Source organism: Danio aesculapii, chromosome 6 (genome assembly GCF_903798145.1).
Source record: "Danio aesculapii chromosome 6, fDanAes4.1, whole genome shotgun sequence".
Lineage (NCBI taxonomy): Eukaryota > Metazoa > Chordata > Actinopteri > Cypriniformes > Danionidae > Danio > Danio aesculapii.
Window position 1 is genome coordinate 41654983 of NC_079440.1, and position 20990 is coordinate 41675972.

The window sequence follows — 20990 nt, forward strand, 5'->3', positions numbered from 1 at the left end:
GCCAATTGGCATTTCTGTGTGGAGTTTACATGTTCTCCCTGTGCTCACCCCACAGTCCAAAGACATGTAGTACACTGCCTGACAAAAGTCTTTTCGTTGATCCCAGTTTTAAGAGCAACAAATAATAACTTGACTTCTAGTTGATCATTTGGTATTAGAAGTGGCTTATATTAAAGGCAAAGGCCTCTAGATTACGTTTATTTTACCAAAATGAAATATGATCATGCCTTGATTTTTAATGATTTAATTAGGGAAGTAAGGTCTGACTTTGCTGAGACAAAAGTCTTGTCACTTAACAGAAATAAAGTACAGTATAGAATATAAAGTCATGGTGCAGTGGAAAAAGAATTAATATTGTGTATGAATCCCATGAGCTTGGACGACTGCATCTATACATCTCTGCAACGACTCAAATAACTCATTAATAAAGTCATCTGGAATGGCAAAGAAAGCGTTCTTGCAGGACTACCAGAGTTCATCAAGATTCTTTAGATTCATCTTCAATGCCTCCTGCTTCATCTTACCCCAGATATGCTCAACAATGTTCATGTCTGGTGACTGGGCTGGCCAATCTTGCAGCACCTTGACCTTCTTTGCTTTCAGGAACTTTGATGTGGAGGCTGAAGTATGAGAAGCAGCACTATCCTGCTGAAGAATTTGCCCTCTCCTGGGGTTTGTAACATAATGGGCAGCACAAATGTCTTGATACCTCAGGTTGTTAATGTTGCCATCCACTCTGCAGATCTCTCATATGCCCCCATCCTGAATGTAACCCCAAACCATGATTTTTCCTTCACCAAACTTGACTGATCACTGTGAGATTCTTGGTTCCATGCAGGTTCCAGTAGGTCTTCTGCAGTATTTGTGATGATTGGGATGCAGTTCAATAGATGATTCATCTGAAAAATCTACCTTCTGACACTATTCCAAATGATCAACTGCAAGTCAAGTTATTTGTTGCTCTTACAACTGGGATCAACGACAAGGCTTTTGTCAGGTAATGTTTAAGTGAAGTACTTAGTACTGGGCATTCACTGCATAAACACATTCTGGTATAGTTGGTGGCTCATTCCGCCATGGCAACCCCTAATAATCAAGAAATAGGCAGAACAAACGAATTCAGGGGAGCTCTCGAGACCTACCTGAACTCAAGCTCCCCTCTCTCACAATGAAACGGGATGGAGCCCCGGGCTCGAGGATCTTCTCAGCTCAGGGCTCTTTCCTGGGACAGCATGTGAAATACGCTTTATTATTAATCATCAGCTAGTAGGAACTCTTGAAAAACAATTGTCCAATGTATGGAGACACAGGTAGTGTGTGTTAATAACAGTTTTTTTATTTTGTTATCATAATATTTTTTTAATTAAGCCTTTATCAGCCTAATACAAAAATAAAAAAGTATAATGCAAAAATATTTAACATTGAGTATAAAGAAATCATTAAAACTAACAAAATGTAAACATTACAAAAATTTACATTATTTTAAAGTGTTGCAATTATTTACAATAAGGTGGAATAATGTGTTTTTACTGGAGAATAATAATAAACAATACATCCTCTTTTTGGGTCAGTGAGCTTCCTGCTAAAGTTACTTAAGTATTTCATCAGTTGGGTATTTCAGCTCTTCTTGTTGTGGATTTCACCAGTTCAACTTTCTTACTGTGCTACAGTTTCATTTACTGTGTCTTGTCAGGATGACTCTCAACAACATAAGAGGTAAGTGTTTATTTTGTTTTCCTGATGTTTTGAAAGTTAAATTTTAGCTCATTGGAATACATTGTCTAATAGAGGAACATTTTTATTAAATATATATTTCATATTGCTCTAATTTACAATTAACCATAGTTAAGCAAATTACATTTTGAATAAACTACAACCAATTGTATTTATTAGAAGGTGCATATGTTTTGATAAAGGTTCCAGATTAATTAAGACAAAGTTTCAGATTAAAGTAATTGAAGCACCATTTTTGGGTTCTCAAACATTTTAATGAAAATTTAAAAAAATCTAAATTTTAATAACCTATAAAGATTTTTTCCCACCATAAAGAACCTGGATTTAAATAATGGCCTGCATGTTTATTTTTGATGTAATGACAGTTTACGTTTCATGTACTTTAATTTGGGAAATGCTGTTTTTCACAGTATATTGCAATCACTCTTTCTCCATAGTGTTAACTGTGGTGTGCTGGATAATGTGTGTGAGAAGCACTGTGTCTCAGGGTAAGAATAACTTACTTCTGTACATAAACACAAGCAAATGTTTTACAGTCAGTATATATAATGTATGATCTTCTAACTAACTTGTATTTATGTATTTTAAAGTGTAATTTATTTTCTGTAGTGGAAAAGTTGAATGTTTACTGCATCTTCAGTTATGCATCTTCAGTGCTGTATAATCTGTCAAAGTCTTTGTAATATCAGGATTAAGAATCCTTTTATTGTCGTTAACTTTAAAAATGTTTTGCTGTTGATTATTTTTGTGAAAATTTTTTTTTGAGGATGTTTTTCGATTATGAAAAGAAAGTAAAAAATAACATAATTAATTTGTAAACATTATGAATGAATGTCACTTGTTCAATAAAAATATTCATTTAATTGTTTTAAAAATCTTAACATAAAATTTTAAACAGTATGTTTTGAGCCAGAAATTATTACCTAAAAATATACTTTTGTGACATTTTGTGAAACCAAATTCTCTGGTCAGTCTACTGCAGTGATTCTCAACCACATTCCTGGAGGACCACCAGCACTGCATGTTTAGGATGTCTCCTTTGTCTGTCACACCCATTACAGCTTTTTTGGTCTCTGCTAATGAGCTGATGATCTGAATCAGGTGCGTTTGGTTAAGGAGACATGGAAAATGTGCAGAACGGTGGTCATCCAGGAACGTGGTTGAGAAACACTGGTCTAATGCAAATCCCTGTGACATACAGTAATGGCCAGACAATGTATAAAATCTGTTAAAATGTTTATTTACATAAATATATTTTATACAGATACTTAATTTTGGCCATTTTAATACATTATTTTGGGGAAAATATTTTACATTTAAAAGCATTTATATTAAATTTAATTTCACATAATATACAAACATTTAAATGCATTTTATTAAAATATATGCTGTGTATGCAGTATTTTACGTTTCTTTGTGCCTTAAAAAGGATTTTAATCGTATGGGTACCCTCAGAAAATCACATAAAGAGCAGATATTTTATTAAAATTTTATTTTTTTTTTGCTTAGGAATTGCTGAATATTGATTGTATTTGCCATTGTTCACAGAAATAAGCATCAGTCTGCATTTTTTCTGTTCCAGCTCCTACACTGAAGTTTTCATACAGCGTGAATCCAAATAAAATTGCTCTGAACACTCTAGTACAGTTTAGTTGTGACATTCTGAGATATTCCCCGTATCCCATGACTGTGTCTATTGGCAAACTGGAAAACTCCTCACAGACACCAGAGAGCACAGTATCCTGGTTGACCTCGGAGGTCATACATTCAGGAATAATGTACTTCACAATTCCTGCGGTCAGTCAATATGAAGGCAAGTTAGTCTGCTGGTACAAATCCACCAAGACTTCACTGAAGAACCCATATTCTGAATTCAGCAACCCTGTTGACTTCATCGTATGTAAGTTTGATGATGCATATTCTGAACATTCAGGAGTTTTGTTTTGAACTCTGCCCATAAAGAAACACATATAATATTTATGACATACAAGTATTTGAGTTTTACATATATATGTCATATATGCAACATAGATTTCTTTTATTGTAATTATATTTTGCAACCAAGCTTCATTATAAATATGTGCCCGGGGCTACATTTTTAAGAACTGTCTTCTTGCAGCTTTTGTTTTCACACAAGAGGTTCCACTAGAGGGCGCCATGTTTATTTGTGACAATCTCAAATATGTTACTGAGCAAATTTTCTCATCCCTGCCATTTCTGGAAGCCTCAATGTCTTTCTTATGCTGTATTCACAGCAGATGCGGTACGCAGGGATAAATCACAATATTCGCATGTAAATAGATGCATGAACATTTTGAGTTTACTCACTTCATTCGCTTGTCAATTCGCTTCATTTGCACCTCTAATTCACTTTACAATAGACGTGGATTCGCTTCATGGGCGGGACTACTGTCTGCCCAGTGACTCTAGCTTCGTTACTAAATGGCTAACATAGATTTTATTAAGAGAATAGCTGTGTTTATGTGCTAAAAAAACATCGTTGATTCAATTGGAGCCGTGCCTGAGTTCACTAGATCCATTCTGAGATGCACCTCTGTGAGCTCATAAACTCCTCCAGAAACTATACCTGGATGATGGAAGTTTTCAGTGGTGCTTCCGACTGAGCCGAACCCAGTTTGATTAACTGTTGACCAGTGTCGGCAGGAGGATTTTCCTCCAGGACACCAACAACAGGTGCTATAATCATGCCCCTAAAAAAGAAAACTCCTAATTTGTTAACACTGCGCGAATGTCCGCTGAAGTTCAGCTTTTCCAACTTGAGCGATTTGCCGCAGGATGACGCAAATCTTTGCATTAACTTAACATGTAAATCACTCGCGCTTGATGCTTCTTGCGCGTCTGGTGTGAACGCAGCATTACACACGTTCATGAGAGCAGCCAGTTTGCTAGCCATCGTGCATAAAATATCAGCGTGATATCGACTGACCCATCCTCTCCCTCGAGTTTTCAAAAGCAAACTATAATAGAAAAGCCAACCATTGAATTACAAATGTGTTTATATATGGCCACTAAGGGTGTACTCACACTAGCCTATCCAAATTGTGCCCAGGCACATTTTCTGATTTGTTTGAGTGTGAGTGCTTCGAATTGCGAAATTGTTGGAAGAGGTTTGCCAGAGTGCAGTTTGGATGGGCTTTGGCGCGGTATGCTTGTAGTGTGAATGCAAAGCGCACATGAGTGCGAAACTGAAGACGTCGCTTTTAAGGGACTGTTTCATATGGATTTATTAATTATTCTTACTTTTCAATGCACGTGAACTGTCATAGTTTATTACAGACACAAACCCCTCACTGCACGACAGCTGCACCTTCAGAAAACCTACTAATACCTGCAGCACGATGACTTTTACGAAAGTTTATGTGCGTCAAAAGTGCTGGATCTGATATAAACTAAAATAATACAAAACAATATAGCTAAAGGGACAATCTCGCCCAAGCACAATTCAATGCAACTGTGTCTAGTGTGAGTACACCCTAAAATTAAAGCTAATATATTTGAACACATGTATTTATTTGTAATTCCATTGGTTGAAAAAGAAATGAAATGAAATTTCTAAATATATGTTGCATACTTGACATTTTATTTCTAAATGTGAAATCCAAATTTGAACTTGTACGTCAACTATGTAATTTGCATGTATTGCCATACATCAGATTTCTATGAGGGTGTTTCTCATCTCTTTCTTTCACCAGCTACCCTCTCTCCTCCTAACATCACCGTGAACCCCGATTTCTTTCTTGAGGGTGGCAATTACACTGTGTCCTGTAATATAACCCCAAACACATTGACAAATTTCACAATGAGCCAGTTTTACCGCTTCCTCCCCTTCACCTCTGCAACCAACTGGACATTGCTTGGTTCTGCGTTTCTCACAGACATCAGTAGTACTTATTCAAGTCAGAAAAATATATTTGTCCCAGTAGAGTACGGCTGCTCTATGGAAATGGTGTACAATGGAAAAGTCTTACACTCACCCCTGGCAACTAAACAAGCTATCCCAGGTAAATATATTACATCCCAGGAATATTACATATTTTACACACATATATGCAGCTATGAAAAAAATCAAGATAAAAAAAACACTGTACAATTTGCACTTTCTTTTAATTTACATTGTGTGTATCCAGAGAGGCAGATCATTTTTAAGGGGTGTATTATTTTTTTCATAGCTATATATCTGTAAATGATAATATTTTATTTAAAATTTGTTTGAACGTTATTTATCAGAAGTTTACACAATAAAATAAATGATCATTTTATTGAAAACATTGTTGAAAGCATCGAGACAATTTTAACATTTTTGGCTTTATACACCAACACAATCGATTTGAAATTAAACAAACTAGATGTGTTATAACTGCAGACTGTGTTTAAACTGCAGACTTCAAATTCAGCTTTAATTTGAAGGTATTTACGTCCAACTCAGGTGAACAATGTAGGAAATACAACAGTTTGTATATGTGCCTCCCACTTGTTAAGGGTCCAAAAGTAATTGGACAATTGGCTTCTATGCTGTCCCATGGCCAGGTGTGTGTAATTCCCTCATTATCCCAATTACAATGAGCAGATAAAAGGTCCAGAGTTCAGTTCAAGTGTGTTATTTACATTTAAAATATGTTACTGTCAACTCTCAAGATGAGATCCAAATAGATGTCACTATCAGTCAAGCAAGCCATCATTAGGCTAAAAAAACAAACAAACCCATCAGAGAGATTGCAAAAACATTAGGCATGGCCAAAACAGCTGTTTGGAACATTCTTAAAAAGAAAGAAAGCAGCAAAAGAATTTATTCACTGGTGAAGAAAACACCTTTCACAAAAGTTGGCCAGATCAAGAACACTCTCCAGGAGGTAGGTGTATGTGTGTCAAGGTCAACAATCAAGAGAAGACTTCACCAGATTGAATATGAAGGGTTCACCACAAGATGTAAACCATTGGTGAGCCTTAGGAACAGGAAGGCCAGATTAGAGTTCTTAAAAAGCCTTCACAGTGCTGGAACAACATCCTATAAACAGATGAGATTAAGATTAACTTGTACCAGAGTAATGGGAAGAAAATAGTATGGAGAAGGAAAGGAACTGGTCATGATCCTAAGCAGTGAAGCATGGTAGTAGTAGTGACATGACGTAGGCATGTATGGCTGTCAATGGAACTGGTTCTCTTGTGTTTATTGATGATGTGACTGCTGACAAAAGCAGAAGGGTGAATTCTGAAGTGTTTCAGGCAATATTATCAGCTCATATTTAGCCAAATGCTTTAGAACTCATTGGACGGCACTTCACGGTGCAGATGGAGAATGACCCAAAACATACTGCAAAAGCAACCAAAGAGTCTTTGAAGGGAAAGAAGTGGAATGCTTTATAATGGCCAAGTCAATCACCTGACCTGAATCTGATTGAGTTTGCATTTCACTTGCTGAAGACAAAACTGAAAGGAAAATTACCCAAGAACAAGCAGGAACTGAAGACAGTTGCTGAAGAGGCCTGGCAGAGCACCACCAGTGATGAAACTCAGTGTCTGGTAATGTTTATGCGTTCCAGACTTCAGGCTGTAATTGACTGCAAAGAGTTTGCAATCAAGTATTAAAAAGTGAAAGTTTGATTTATGATTATTATTCTGTCCAATTTCTTTTGGTCCCTTAACAAGTGGGAGGTATATATGCAAACTGATTTGGATATAAATACCCTCAAATTAAAGCTGACAGTCTGCAGTTAAAGCACATCTTGTTTGTGTCATTTCAAATCAATTGTGTTGGTGCATAGAGCCAAAAATGTTAAAATTGTATATATTGTTTATGTATTGTGTAAATGCATTGCTATATTAGCTTAAAGGGTTTTGAGTCTATGTTTACGGTAGCTATTTGAGTTTAATATCTTGACAAATCTGAGTATCATTTGACATTGTTAATTGATTTGTCGATTTGTCAATTATTGATTTGTTGATTTACTTTTTTTGCAATGCATTAGAAAGCCTTCCAGTTCAGCTGTGGGAGCAGGGGCGTGGAGGGACCTGTATGGGATATCTGAATATAATGCTGAAGTTCCAGTGGAGACCTGTTTGTCAGAAGCCATTGGAAACTGAAGCTGTTTCTCAGGCTGCTGCCGCCACAGCTTCAGTGGTGTGCAGGGATCTGGGATGTGGGCATGTGCTGAATTGGCAAAGGCTTTCAGATAGCACACGGCTGTTCACGAACACAATTGGGGACATCAAATGCAGTGGAAAAGAAAATAAGATCAAAGACTGTTCATTAAATGTTACAGAATCATGCAAGGAGCAAGGCACTCTCTTTATCGTTTGCTCAGGTGAGACAGACTGAGATTAAGTCTTCAGAATTATATTATAAAGTCATAGTGTTGAAAATGTAAATATTTGAAAACATGATTTAAAGTGCACATTTGTTCTATTTAGCCGGCCTATATACTTTACCTGACAAAAGTCATTAATCCCAGTTGTAAGAGCAACAAATAATAACTTGACTTCTAGTTGATCATTTGGAAAAGTGGCAGAAGGTAGATTTTACAGATGAATCATCTGTTGAACTGCATCCCAATCATCACAAATACTGTAGAAGACTCTCACAGTGAACAGTCAAGTTTGGTGAAGGAAAAGTCATAGTTTGGGGTTACATTTAGTATGGCGGCGTGCAAGATATCTGCTGAGTGGATGGCAACATCAACAGCCTGAGGTATCAAGATATTTGTGCTGCCCATTATATTACAAACCCCAGGAGAGGGCAAATTCTTCAGCAGGATAGTGCTCCTTCTCATACTTCAGCCTCCACATCAAAGTTCCTGAGAGCAAAGAAGGCCAAGGTGCTCCAGGATTGGCCAGCCCAGTCACCAGACATGAACATTATTGAGCATGTCTGGGGTAAGATGAAGCAGGAGGCATTGAAGATGAATCCAAAGAATCTTGAAGAACTCTGGTAGTCCTGCAAGAGCACTTTCTTTGCCATTTCAGATGACTTTATTAATAAGTTGATCATATTTTATTTTGGTAAAATAAGTGTAATCTAGAGGTCTTTGCCTTTCATATAAGTCACTTCTGATACCAAATGATCAACTAAAAGTCAAGTTATTATTTGTTGTTTCTAAAACTTAGATAGGCGACATAACTTTTGTCAGGTAGTGTATGGAACAATATATAAATATAGTGAAAAATTAAGCGTTTCAGTCAAAAATTCAACTCAAGAAGCCATTAATGACTATTTTTTTTACTTGAATTTACAGTAATTTGTTTGTGGAAGTGAATCTATTATATTAAAGCCAAATAATAAAAATGATGTGGTCTCAATGGTCTGAGATCTTTCTTCATGATTTTTACCTTTAAATAAATGTCTTCTCTGAATTGTCCACTTTTCTGCCAGATGCAATGCCCCGTCCAAAACTGTCTGTGTTTTCGCATGGTCCTGTCTCCAAACTGTATGTCACAGAAAAACAAGATGTGGAACTCGTCTGCTCCATCAACTCTACTCTTTTAAAAACACAAGACTATGTAGGTCACCTAAAACAATTACAACTAATTGTTCTGTAATTACATTAAAATAATAACAGCCTTTCCTTCTTGTTTAGGGGTACTACATATTTAGAAAGAATGGTAAATTCTTTAGGGAAATCTACACCCAACCACAATACTTAAAGTCTGTCACACTGTCTGCCCCAGTAGAAGGAGAGTATGAATGTGCATTCCAGCTTGATTCTTCAAAAAGCAAACAAGTGTCTCAACCCAGCAATGCTGTCTTCATTTACAGTAAGTGCCTACAAACTGACAACTTTGCTCATTTCACCACATTTTAACATCTTCCCAGCTTGCAATTTTAGGTTGTAAAAATGTTCCTTTATCATTCCTATTAAATTAAACAACATTATGTTTGAATGTTCTTAGAAAGTTCAAAACTTCCAGTATTTTTAGACAAGATATTAAGATACTTTTTTGGTTATAATAAGAACCTTATTCAAAACAAGAAAGAGGAAAATGGAACAGAATTTTGATCTAGATATCATAGGTCTCAAACTCAATTCCTGGAGGGCCGCAGCTCTGCACAGTTTTGCTCCAACCTTATCTAACACAGCTGATTTAAATAATCGAGGTGTTCAAAAGAATCATGAACGCATTTATTAGCTGGATCAGCTGTGTTTGATTAGGATTGGAGCAAAGCTGCGGCCCTTCAGGAATTGAGTTTGACACCTATGATTGGTGATCTATTGTTTTTTAAATGCATAATAAGAGCTAGAATACACTTGAATGATTGAATTATTATATATTTATGGACAATGTTGAGGGTTATAATATTTGTAGTTTGAATGGAAAGATATGAAATGTTATGGGGAAAGCTTATCTTTTCCTGATTTTTTTCTAAATAACTTGTTTTTCAATCATGTAATAATATTTTTAATGTCTATTTACTGATTCTGTATTTATTGTCTTTTTAAAAAGCAAATAATTTGGCTCAGTGGTTAGCACTGTCGCCTCACAGCAAGCTGGTCGCTGTTTCAAGTTCCACCTGGGTCAGTTGGCATTTCTGTGTGGAATTTGCATGTTCTCCCCGGTTTCCCCCACAGTCCAAAGACATGCGCTATAGGTGAATTGAATAAACTAAATTGGCCATAGTGTATGATTGTGTGTGGATGTTTTCCAGTACTGGGTTGCAGCTGAAAGGGCATCCGCTGTGTAAAACATATGCTGGAAAGTTGGCGGTTCTTTCTGCTGTTGACTCATTGTCCCTGATGAATAAAGGGACTAAACCGAAGGAAAATTAACAAATAAACGTTTCAGTTGTATTAATGATCTTAGAACGTTATTTAAATGATTTTTTAACATTCCATTTACATTCATATTTAGAACGTTAGGACATTAACATTATTAATATAAAACGATGCCAACTACTTTCCACAGCAAATGTACTGTATAGGCCAAAAGTAAGATAATGTTCTAAGACTGTTTTTCTATCAACGTTATTAATGTTCCATAAAATTATTTCTTTTATACAGCTACGTGTTTACGTTTACTCACCTTGTAATGTGCGCTACGGAATGTTCTGAGAATGTTCTTTTCCAGTCTTTTCCTCCTATTTTAAGTGTCTAGTTCAGAATTTTGAACGTTAGAGAATTTCAAACACCAGAGGGCAGTGCTAAGCTACTTTTAAGCCTTGTAAACGAAGCTAGCACACATGAGTGCACAATTTGTCTCAAATAATGAATAGTACTTTCTGTCAGTGCCTCAGTCATATTAGTAGCTGTTTTACTTTACATGTATCAGGTAACAGGTTATATCTTAAGATCTGATCACAAGACTAGACTATTGCATTTACCCTTGTAAATCAATATATGCAGCTTCTGAAGCATGAAAGCTTTATCAGTTTAATAACTTAACTTCACATGTGCACCAAAATTTCATCCTGACCATTTTTAATAAATACAGTATATTATAATATATTATTTTATTGCAATGCATTGCTGATGTTCACGCTATTTGTCTTTTGCAGTTTACAATCCACCGGGTGTAATGCCAATTGTTGCAGGTGTTCTTACAACTTTAATTGGGACAGCAATTCTGGTGTACATGTGTGTATGCAGAACTGCAAAAAAAGAGGTACCAGCACATCCCCAGGACCCAGAGACAGCACAGATCAGTGAAAATCCACAAAACAATGGCAACTACTTACCACAGCAAATGTAGGACAAAAGAAAAAAATGTATAACAAAATATATTTAAATACTCTCTTGACCATGAAATATGATACTTGAATAATGCTGAAAGAATGTTAAGAGATTAGTATTTTGCAAAGGTTTTCAGGAAAGATTAATTAGAAGAAAATAATTGTGTGGGTGTGTACACACGTCATATGTTTGATTCAGATAAACCTAACTATGTAGTGATTGCTCTGCTGGTGTGTTTTTTTAACCACTGAAAAGGATCATGGTTTGACTTCAAGTAAATTGAAATATGAATGAGGTATGGATACTTAAGCATATAGTTTAATTCAAGCATGGGAAAGGCAAGATAAAATAAAATAAAAACTGATTTTTATCTTTATTTTTGTCTGTTTTGCATTTTTAGTGTTGCTATTAAATGACAGAGTCACACTTTACATTATGGTTGTATTAGTTAATGTTAGTTAAAATTAACATTTACTAACATGAACACGCAATGGATAATGCATTTTGGACCAGGTCCAGTATTGTTCATTGTAAATTGTTCATTGTTAGTTTTTGTTAAATCACACTGCAATAACAAACACAACTTTGAATTTTAATAATGCATTAATAAATGTGAAAAAATTAATTAATATATGCTGTACAAATACTGTTCATTGTTAGACAATGTTGGTAAATACATTAACTAATGAAAGATTGTATTGTAAAGTGTGACTAAGAATTCTTATAAAAATTGACCTTAAATTCACATTAAATTACTGTATAATAATAATAATAATATTTTTTCACAGTAAAATACTGTAAATTCACAGCAAATTACTGTGAGGTAGCTCACAGGAATTTACTGTGATTTTGTTACATTAAAGTACTGTGAAATTACAGCCATATAGTGAAACTTCCCCATAAATAGTTAACTACATTTCTGTGATTTCACAGTATTATCTTGTAGAATTAGCTATATTTTACTGTAAAGCAGGTTTTCCTCGGCTAGTCATTCTGACATTTACCCTGAATTTGAAATCATTTTGGGTGTTTAATAGTGTTTGGTTTTATGAATCAATTACTTTTGTTCCAGTTTATGTTTTTGGCTAAGCACAAAGTTATGTTCATTAAAAATTATTATTATAAATATTATCATATTTCCATGTTAACTGTATAAAATTAAATAAAGGTCCAGTGCGCCCAAAACTGAAAATTTACTATGACATTTATGTAGTTTCAAAACTGGATGATTTTCTTCACTGAGAAAATTAATCAAAGATGATTCCTTGGATTTATTACATTTTAAGTTAAGTTGTTCTAAACAATTTATTTGGGCGGAATTTAAGCAAAAAAATTTAGTTGAACATTACTAAATATAATTTGTTTGTTTAAATTCAACACAAATTAATTATTTTCAACAATTTTGCAGACATAATTTTTTTTCAGTGTTTCAAGTTATTTTTGTTTATGGGGCTGCAAGATTCTGTTATTTCTAAATATGAAAATTGCCAATACTACCATAAAAGTTCATTTGTATTATTGTCTATGTTAAATGAAATAAAAAGAGTTGGAATTCCTATAACTAACATGCAAAAGATATAGCCTTTTACAGTAATTTGCTGTAATCGTGCTAATTTGATTAATTTCACAATACAATTCTGAATACAACACAACACAATGAATGATATTAATAAGAGGGATAACAAGTATCATTATATGGTGAACTTAAAATTAATCTAATTTACTTTACATTTTTAAGTGTTGAAAATTGTTTTTGTAAAATAGTATTGAGTTTTTTTTTGTCTATCTATACTTTTCGAATTTTGAGCCATGTGTACTTTTTATGCTGACTATTCTTTGTAAAAACATTTCAAGGTAAAAGCAATGAAAGACAAAGCAATGCAAAACTTGTGGTCACAGATTTATTGTATTCAAATTTCAAGTTGGTGTCAAGTCAATCAATACCAAATAAATCTGGTTGAACATTGTTTCAGTTTTCTTGCATTTTCCATTTATAACCGGGGATGTAAAATATGCTCTGGAAGCCAGTTGAATACAGGGGAATGTGTAAGGTACTACAGTCACCACTTCCAACCTGGAAAGTACACAAGGTTAAGGAGGGATGGTCCACAAAAATCCCATTGTGCCTGTTTTTTGCTGTAACAGATCTCCCTTGAATGTGAGGTAACTGGACATTGGTAGCCCACAATCGACTGTCATCAGTTATTGGCTGACTGTCTTATACGTTTTATAGAAAATAGGTAAACCGACCCTGACAGCCATAGCAAAATAACAAAAGTCAGATTAGTCAGCAAAACTACAGCAGGGAGCTTGTAACAGCACAAAACATTCAAACAAGACATTCGGGAACTTGTATAGCACACCCCTGATTCAGTGAAACCATAGTACTACGTAGGTTACAGTGGTTTCTATGTGTCTCACGTTCCCTGTACATATCAGTGCAGAAATAAGACTATTCAGTGGCTTGGAGCACAGATTCTTCCTGGTATCGTTTTAGTGTAGTTGGGTTGATGATTTAAAATGGCAGTGACACCACCAGACAGGAGATGCATGATATGGGTAACTACCATCAACACACAGAACAACCTAAAACTTATTTTGTGTTTAAGAAATCATCGTCCACATCTCCTCATTAACAGGGGACAGCTGTCTGGCTAAAATATAGCACCATAGATGGTTTGAGTTGTAAGAAGGTTCAGAGGGATCTAGTTGCAGGTAAGGAAGGTAGGAAACTGTGTCGGTTGGGGGGTTTGGGGGGGCTTCTCCTTAATAGCGTTTACTGCTGACGGTGGTGACACTGGTTTTGCTGATGGAGCCTCCACCATACCCTGATCCAGAACCGAATCCTGACCCTCCACTGCTGAAGCCACTGCTGTAGCCGAAACCAGAGCTGCTACCACCATAACCTGCAAAATAGAAATAATAATAAATCAGACACATATCTAACATGACCTGAGATTACAAGAAGATTTCAAGAGAGAGATTGATATATCTGAATATTTACCAGATGAAACACCTCCGGAGGTCTGCTGAACATGAATGGTAGCTTGAGCTCCACCGCTGGACAGTCTGAATAAAGAAGACAACAGATTTTCTTAGTGATGTTTTTCGGCACCATGGCTTTTTTTTGTGACAGTAAGTGAAGTGTCCAACACTTCCTACCTGCTCTCCTCTCCTTCCAACAGTTTCCTGTAGGTGGCGATCTCAATGTCCAGAGCCAGTTTGACGTTCATGAGCTCCTGGTACTCGCGGACCTGGCGGGCCATGTCTTGCTTGGCCCTCTGGAGAGCTTCCTCCAGCTCCCTGATGCGGAGCTTGGCATCCTTCACTGCCAGCTCTCCACGCTCCTCAGCCTCAGCAATCTGAGCCTCCAAGTTGGCACGCTAAACAGCAATATCGATTAAAGTTAGGGTCTTTCATGAACAGTGTGCAAACTATTTATGTATCAACACTTGCTCCACTCTACCTGTGCCTTGACAGCATCGATCTCGTTCTGCAGGCGGGCGATCATGCGGTTGAGTTCAGCAATCTCAGCCTTTGTTGAGCGGAGGTCATCACCGTACTGACCAGCGGTGCTCTGCATCTCCTCAAACTGGAATACATTGCCTCAAATAAGTACTTGCATGGACAGATGAGATGGGATCAAAGAGTTGAAACTTTTAGAGTTTGACCCACCTTCTGTTTGTACCAGCTCTCTGCCTCGGCACGGCTGCGGTTGGCGATGTCCTCATACTGAGCACGAACTTCAGCCACGATGGAGTCCATATCCAGGTTTCTGCTGTTGTCCATTTCTACAACAACTGATGTGTCCTTGATCTGAGACTGGAGCTCCCGGAGTTCCTGCAAATGAAGGCCAATTAATTATCCTTCCTTACAAAGCAGCAGAACTCTGTGCCAAAACACAACAGAGTTTAACTTACAGCCTCGTAGACTGCCCTGAGGAAGTTGATCTCATCCTGAAGAGCATCAACCTTAGCTTCAAGCTCAACCTTGTTCATGTAGGCTGCATCAACATCCTGAAAGAAAATGAGAGGACATAATTACCCTTCTTGCTATTAAAATGTAGTGCAAAAAGGATACAAGAACAGAAAAGGCAAACGATCCTTACCTTCTTGAGCAGGACAAACTCATTCTCTACGGAAGCACGCTTGTTGATCTCATCCTCGTACCTGTTAAAAGATGGGACAATGCAAGTGAGTCAATGCTGTTTATTGGTCAATTTATTCAACTGCATAATTACAGCTTCACTCACTTGTTCTTGAAGTCCTCAACCAGGCCCTGCATGTTCTTCAGCTCTCCCTCCAGCTTCATCTTCTCATTTCCCAGTCCATCAAGCTGTCTGCGCAGGTTAGAGATGTATGCCTCAAACATGGCATCGATGTTGGAACGTGTGGTGGTCTGTTCTTGGAGAAGACTCCATTTGGTCTCCAGCATCTTGTTCTGCTGTTCCAGGAAGCGCACCTGAGTGGGGAAAAACAAAGATATTTGTGTTTTTGTTTTTTAGGCACCTTGGGGGTTAAAATGTAAAGCATTCTGAAAAAAAGTCATGAATGAATTAATAAAGATGGCTTTGTTTGGCTTGTATGACTCATTTGTATTCCTGATTCTTTTAGTCTCTTTGTATATGCTCTCGGGAAGCATTGTTTAGCACAATACAAATCGCTATGAGTCATTTCAGGAGGCATTTTTCTGCAGGGTGGAGTGAGGGACAGGGGAGGGGAAGGTGAAAGTGGACTGACTGGGTGTGGCAGTGCTGCACACAAGCTACAAGACGGAAAAAACCTCCACTAATGGCCTCACCCAAAACCTGCATTACTTTACAGATAAAACAGTGGAGCAACATCTGAGAATCTAGACATACCTGCCACACCCCAAGGCAGGTTTTGTGTGTGGACCTTGGAAATCATCCATACTTGACAGCACCTGTCTATCTAGTGATCTACTTAATTGGAGGTAGTTATACCTTTTCTCTTTATATCTGCAGCAAGAATGTACCCTTTACAGCAACAAAGAATTACATTTCCATGTTATATTCAACCTCAACACATATTTTTATTGGCATAGTCTTTGTCCCTGCAACTTGCCAGCAAGTTCTAAAGCAGAGTACAAGTTGGTAGCGTCTATGGTCCAGATGACTCATCCTGGTCACACACAGCTTACTGCAAATTCTCCCACAGGCTCCAAAAAATAAAGGTGTGTGTGTGTGTATGCAGACTGAATGCCCTTTAGGGTGTGTCTTCTGTCCACATTTGCTCAGAAAGTTGTGAAGTGTTTGTTTGCAGCCAAATATAGGTGTATCAAAGACAAGCTTTTTTTTCTTAATCGGATCAGAGAGACTATTTAAATTTCATAACCTGTACAACATTTTAGTGGGGTAATAAAGTCTTGACTTTGGACTACACACACACCGGTTTCTTGTAGCGCTCTCTAATGTACTTGTGTATCTATGACTAACATGGTTGCTAGGTTATTAACCTAAACTCCACCCATATTTGGACAGCTTGTCATGGGATTTTGAGGATTTTTTTCCAAGGCTAAACCCATGAAAGAGAGATCTAGTGCAAATGGTTTAACATCTGTTAAATTTACATTAGCTGATTAGCTATTCACTACTGATATACTAGTACCACATTGACATGAAATGAAACTTAGCCTAACTCTAAGAAAAAGCCTAGCTTGTAGATGTGCTTACAGAATGCTGTTATAAAAGGGAAATCACTCTCACAGTCATTTTTTTACAGCTGCAAGCTATTATGGTGTGTTGTAATACCTAAGGCATCCAGCTTTAAGAGTCACTTGTTCAAAGGTCACACTTAGTAATAAAATGAGTTCTGCATTTGAATGCCCTACACTCACTGTGCTCCACAATATCATTCCAGAAATTTGCATTTAAAAAAAACAGAGACACAAAATGCATGAATACTTACTTTGTCGATGAAGGAAGCGAAACGGTTGTTGAGGGTCTTGATCTGCTCTTTCTCCTGAGTGCGGACAGCCTGAATTGTGGGGTCAATTTCCAGGTTGAGGGGGGCCAACAGGCTCTGGTTGACAGTTACAGCTGTGATAGGAGCCGGAACGAAGCCCATGCCTCCACCGAGACCTCCACCAAGACCACTTCCATAGCCTCCACCCATGCTGCTGCTGCTGAAGCTGTAGCTGCTGCCACCGGCACCGAAGCCTGCACCTGCACCGAAGCCTGAGCTGGCACCCACACCAGATCTCCTGACATTGGTCACTGAGCTGATCCTGCTAGAGCCGGCAGGTACTGCATAGGCTGACTGGGTGGAGTAGCCCTTCCTGATGGAGCCACCGCTGGTGAAGCTGATAGACCTGGTTGACATGATGCCTGTGTCTTTGAGTTGCTGAGAAGGAGGTACGAGAGTGCTCTCTGAGAGAGGAGTGAGTGGAGGAGGTTGCTCACAAAGGAGAGTCAAAGTCCCTCTGCGTGTCTCTCTGCAGCTGGCTGACCAATTTTATACACACTCTTGAGGGGGTGGAGCTGCTTGCTCTCTCACACACACACTCACACACACACTTGCACACACACTTGCACACATACACACTCTCACACACACCCTACCTGTTAGACAGGTACAGAGAGAAAGTGGTAAGATAAATGGTGTCACACCCAGCCCGGGGCTTTGCCCCAGGTGGAATGAGAAAATGCAAGGAGAGGCTTGAGACTTGAGGACAGGCATTCCAGTAGAAACTCTGAAAAAGACAGTGTAGCTCTCACCATCTGCCAGCGGGTGTGTTTCTGCCTCAGTATCTGGTTGGCTGGACAGCCGTAGAGAGCATGTTAACCTCTGCTCTTTTCATCTGGGTGGGGCGCGCAGCAACTTTCACATTAATAAAAGGCTTTTTTCCATCCACTTTTGCCAGCGTTTGGATCTGGCAGGGCATTTTTCCCCCCTGAGCTGAACAGTTGCATTGTTGAGATTTACAAGGGAACAGGGAACACAGTTTCCTTCTGTATTGATATTGGAAAATGTGCACACACACAATTCTGCACAGTAGTGCTAGCGGCTATCAAAGCTAATGTAGTTTATGGCTCTAAACTCCACCATATGAGTGTACATATGATTATGTATGGATAGGGCTGCAGTGGTGGAAACAGTACTGAAAAATCATACTTAAGTAAAAGTACCCTTACTTGCCTAAAAATGTAGTGCAAGTAAAGTAAAAGTATCTGTTGTAAATATTACTCAAAATATGAGTAAAAAAACCCTTTTAAAAGTACTCAAGAGTAGTGAGTATTACGCAGTGAAAAGCTGATACATTTACAAGTAATTTACAGGTGGCCAAAATTCAATGTCTAGCCAACATCTAAGGATAATGTTATTTTGACGTCCAATAACGACATCAAATGACATTAATATTTGGTTGATTTTAGGTTGTGTTGGAAAGCGATCAAAATCCAACATTGAACCAACATCTTAAACCAACATCATATTGATGTCAAATACTGACATTTACTGACAATACTGGCAACCAAACATCTGATAGACATCATAGTGGTAACGTCCACACAACATCAAGCTGTAACATCATTAGATGTTGATATTTGGTTGATTTTAGGTTGAATGTTGGACATTGATGTCGACCTGACAGTGAGTTCTGACGTCAACCTAATTTTCATTTCTAAACAAAGTGTAAAATCCCCTCAACATTGGGGTAGATGTTGGGGTACAACGACAAGCCAAAATCATGTTCACGTCTTGTGCCTGCTGGGTGTTTAAGACTGCAGGTTGATGGAAAGTAGTGGAATTAAAGTACCAATATTGCACAAAAAATTTACTCAAGGGAAAGAAAAAAATACACATTTTTAAAACTACTTAGTAAATGACAATTTCTGAGAAAAAAATAATCGTTTACAATAGTTTGAGTATTTGTAATTTGTTACTTTACACGACTGAAGGGCTGTGGAAAAACAGCAGCTAAGCTGACACAAAAATACAGCACACTTTGCTCTAACTGTAAACTATAGTATTTAATGACCCCTGATAAATGTTCCCACGCATAATACACCCTGCATAGTCAGACAATTTCTCATTTCTTGTGCAAGTCAACATGAAATGGCAGCAGTTGGGTGTCACAGCTAGCACTGATGGGCATTTAATAGCATTACGCAATCGTCTACAACTATCATAGTATAAACCAGGTGTGAAAGGTGTGAGATCATGGTACGGCAATCATCACTTTGTATGGGTGTTTGAGATGAGTAATAAGCGCTAACTATGCTTTTGTGCACAAGCTTCTAAAAGGACGTCAGACGTAGAAGGGAAGGAAAGGCAAGAAAATGCATGTCCGGGCTGGATCTCCGGGACATTGTGGAGCTTTAGTGTAGCAAACCATTACACTAATCAGACAGGGCTTGGCCAGGGGTTTGGCCAGTCAGAAAGAAGGTGCACAACACTTCTGGGGCATTATTTATGTGTTAGCATGCAGTAAATGCATGTTTTATGTACTTTAAGTTTACCTGATTTGAAGTTAAAGTATATTTTGCAAATTTTCCAATGTGTATGCACTAATGTGCTATTTGCTCTAGGTAACATTGCAGGGTTTGGCAGCTTGGCATTCTTGTAATGCATTAAACACCCACATTTGCATTGCTATTGTATGTTGTGAAACAAATATGTGAATATCTAGGTTGATGACTGCAGATGTTACTAAATTATATGGAGCCAGATCAGTCTCAAAAATCATACATTCACAAAATATGATTCATACATCCACAACACAATTCATACATTGAAAAGACAATTCAAAAATACACAAATTCAATTCGTACATTCAAAAAATGATTAAAAATACACAAATCCAATACGTAAATTCAAAAAACGATTAAAAAATACACAAATCCAATTCAAAAAATAAAAAAACATGATGCGAAAACAGATAAATAAAATTTGTAAGTTCAAAACACAATTCAAAAATAAACAAATCTAATTTGTAAATTAAAAACACGATTCAAAAATGCACAAATCCAATTAGTAAATTCAAAAAATGATTCACAAATACAAAAATCCTATTCGTTATTTCAAAAATCGATTAAAAAATACACAATTCCAATTCGTTAATTCAAAACATGATTCATAAATACACAAATCCAATTTGAAAATTGAAAACACGATGCAAAAACAGACAAATCTAATTCGTAAATTTAATAACCGATAAAAAAAAAAAAAAAATCCAATTTGTAAATTCCATAAACACAATTCATAAATACACAAATGCAACTAGTAAATTCAAACAAGATTAAAAAAATACACAAATGCAATTCGTAAATTCAAAACACAATTCAAAAATACACAAATCCAGTTTGTAAATTCAAAACACGATTAAAAAATACACAAATGCAATTTGTAAATTCAAAACACAATTCGTAAATGCATAAATCCAATTCGTAAATTCCAAAAATTATTCAAAAATACACAAATCCAGTTTGTAAATACAAAACACGATTAAAAAATACACAAATGCAATTTGTAAATTCAAAACACAATTCGTAAATGCACAAATCCAATTTGTAAACTCAAAAAACGATTCATAAACACACAAATCCAATAATTTGAT

The 20990-nt window shown here is 36.9% G+C and overlaps 2 protein-coding genes across 2 annotated transcripts; one reads left to right on the forward strand and one right to left on the reverse strand.

Annotated features, from left to right (window-relative positions):
• The first annotated feature begins 1646 nt into the window (after positions 1-1646).
• On the forward strand, positions 1647-12143 carry si:dkey-195m11.11 (uncharacterized). Its single transcript, XM_056460199.1, has 8 exons — positions 1647-1716; positions 2172-2222; positions 3317-3634; positions 5448-5756; positions 7722-8057; positions 9122-9249; positions 9327-9504; positions 11240-12143. Exons 1-8 carry the CDS (start codon positions 1695-1697, stop codon positions 11431-11433), a joined length of 1536 nt encoding a protein of 511 aa, XP_056316174.1. The 5' UTR covers positions 1647-1694; the 3' UTR covers positions 11434-12143.
• Positions 12144-13301: 1158 nt separating this feature from the next.
• On the reverse strand, positions 13302-17876 carry krt4 (keratin 4). The gene is made up of 9 exons (XM_056460200.1): positions 17342-17876; positions 15667-15875; positions 15523-15583; positions 15335-15430; positions 15090-15254; positions 14881-15006; positions 14577-14797; positions 14419-14483; positions 13302-14320 (listed from the first exon to the last, which is right to left on the reverse strand). Exons 1-9 carry the CDS (start codon positions 17753-17755, stop codon positions 14181-14183), a joined length of 1497 nt encoding a protein of 498 aa, XP_056316175.1. The 5' UTR covers positions 17756-17876; the 3' UTR covers positions 13302-14180.
• Between the last annotated feature and the right edge of the window lie 3114 nt (positions 17877-20990).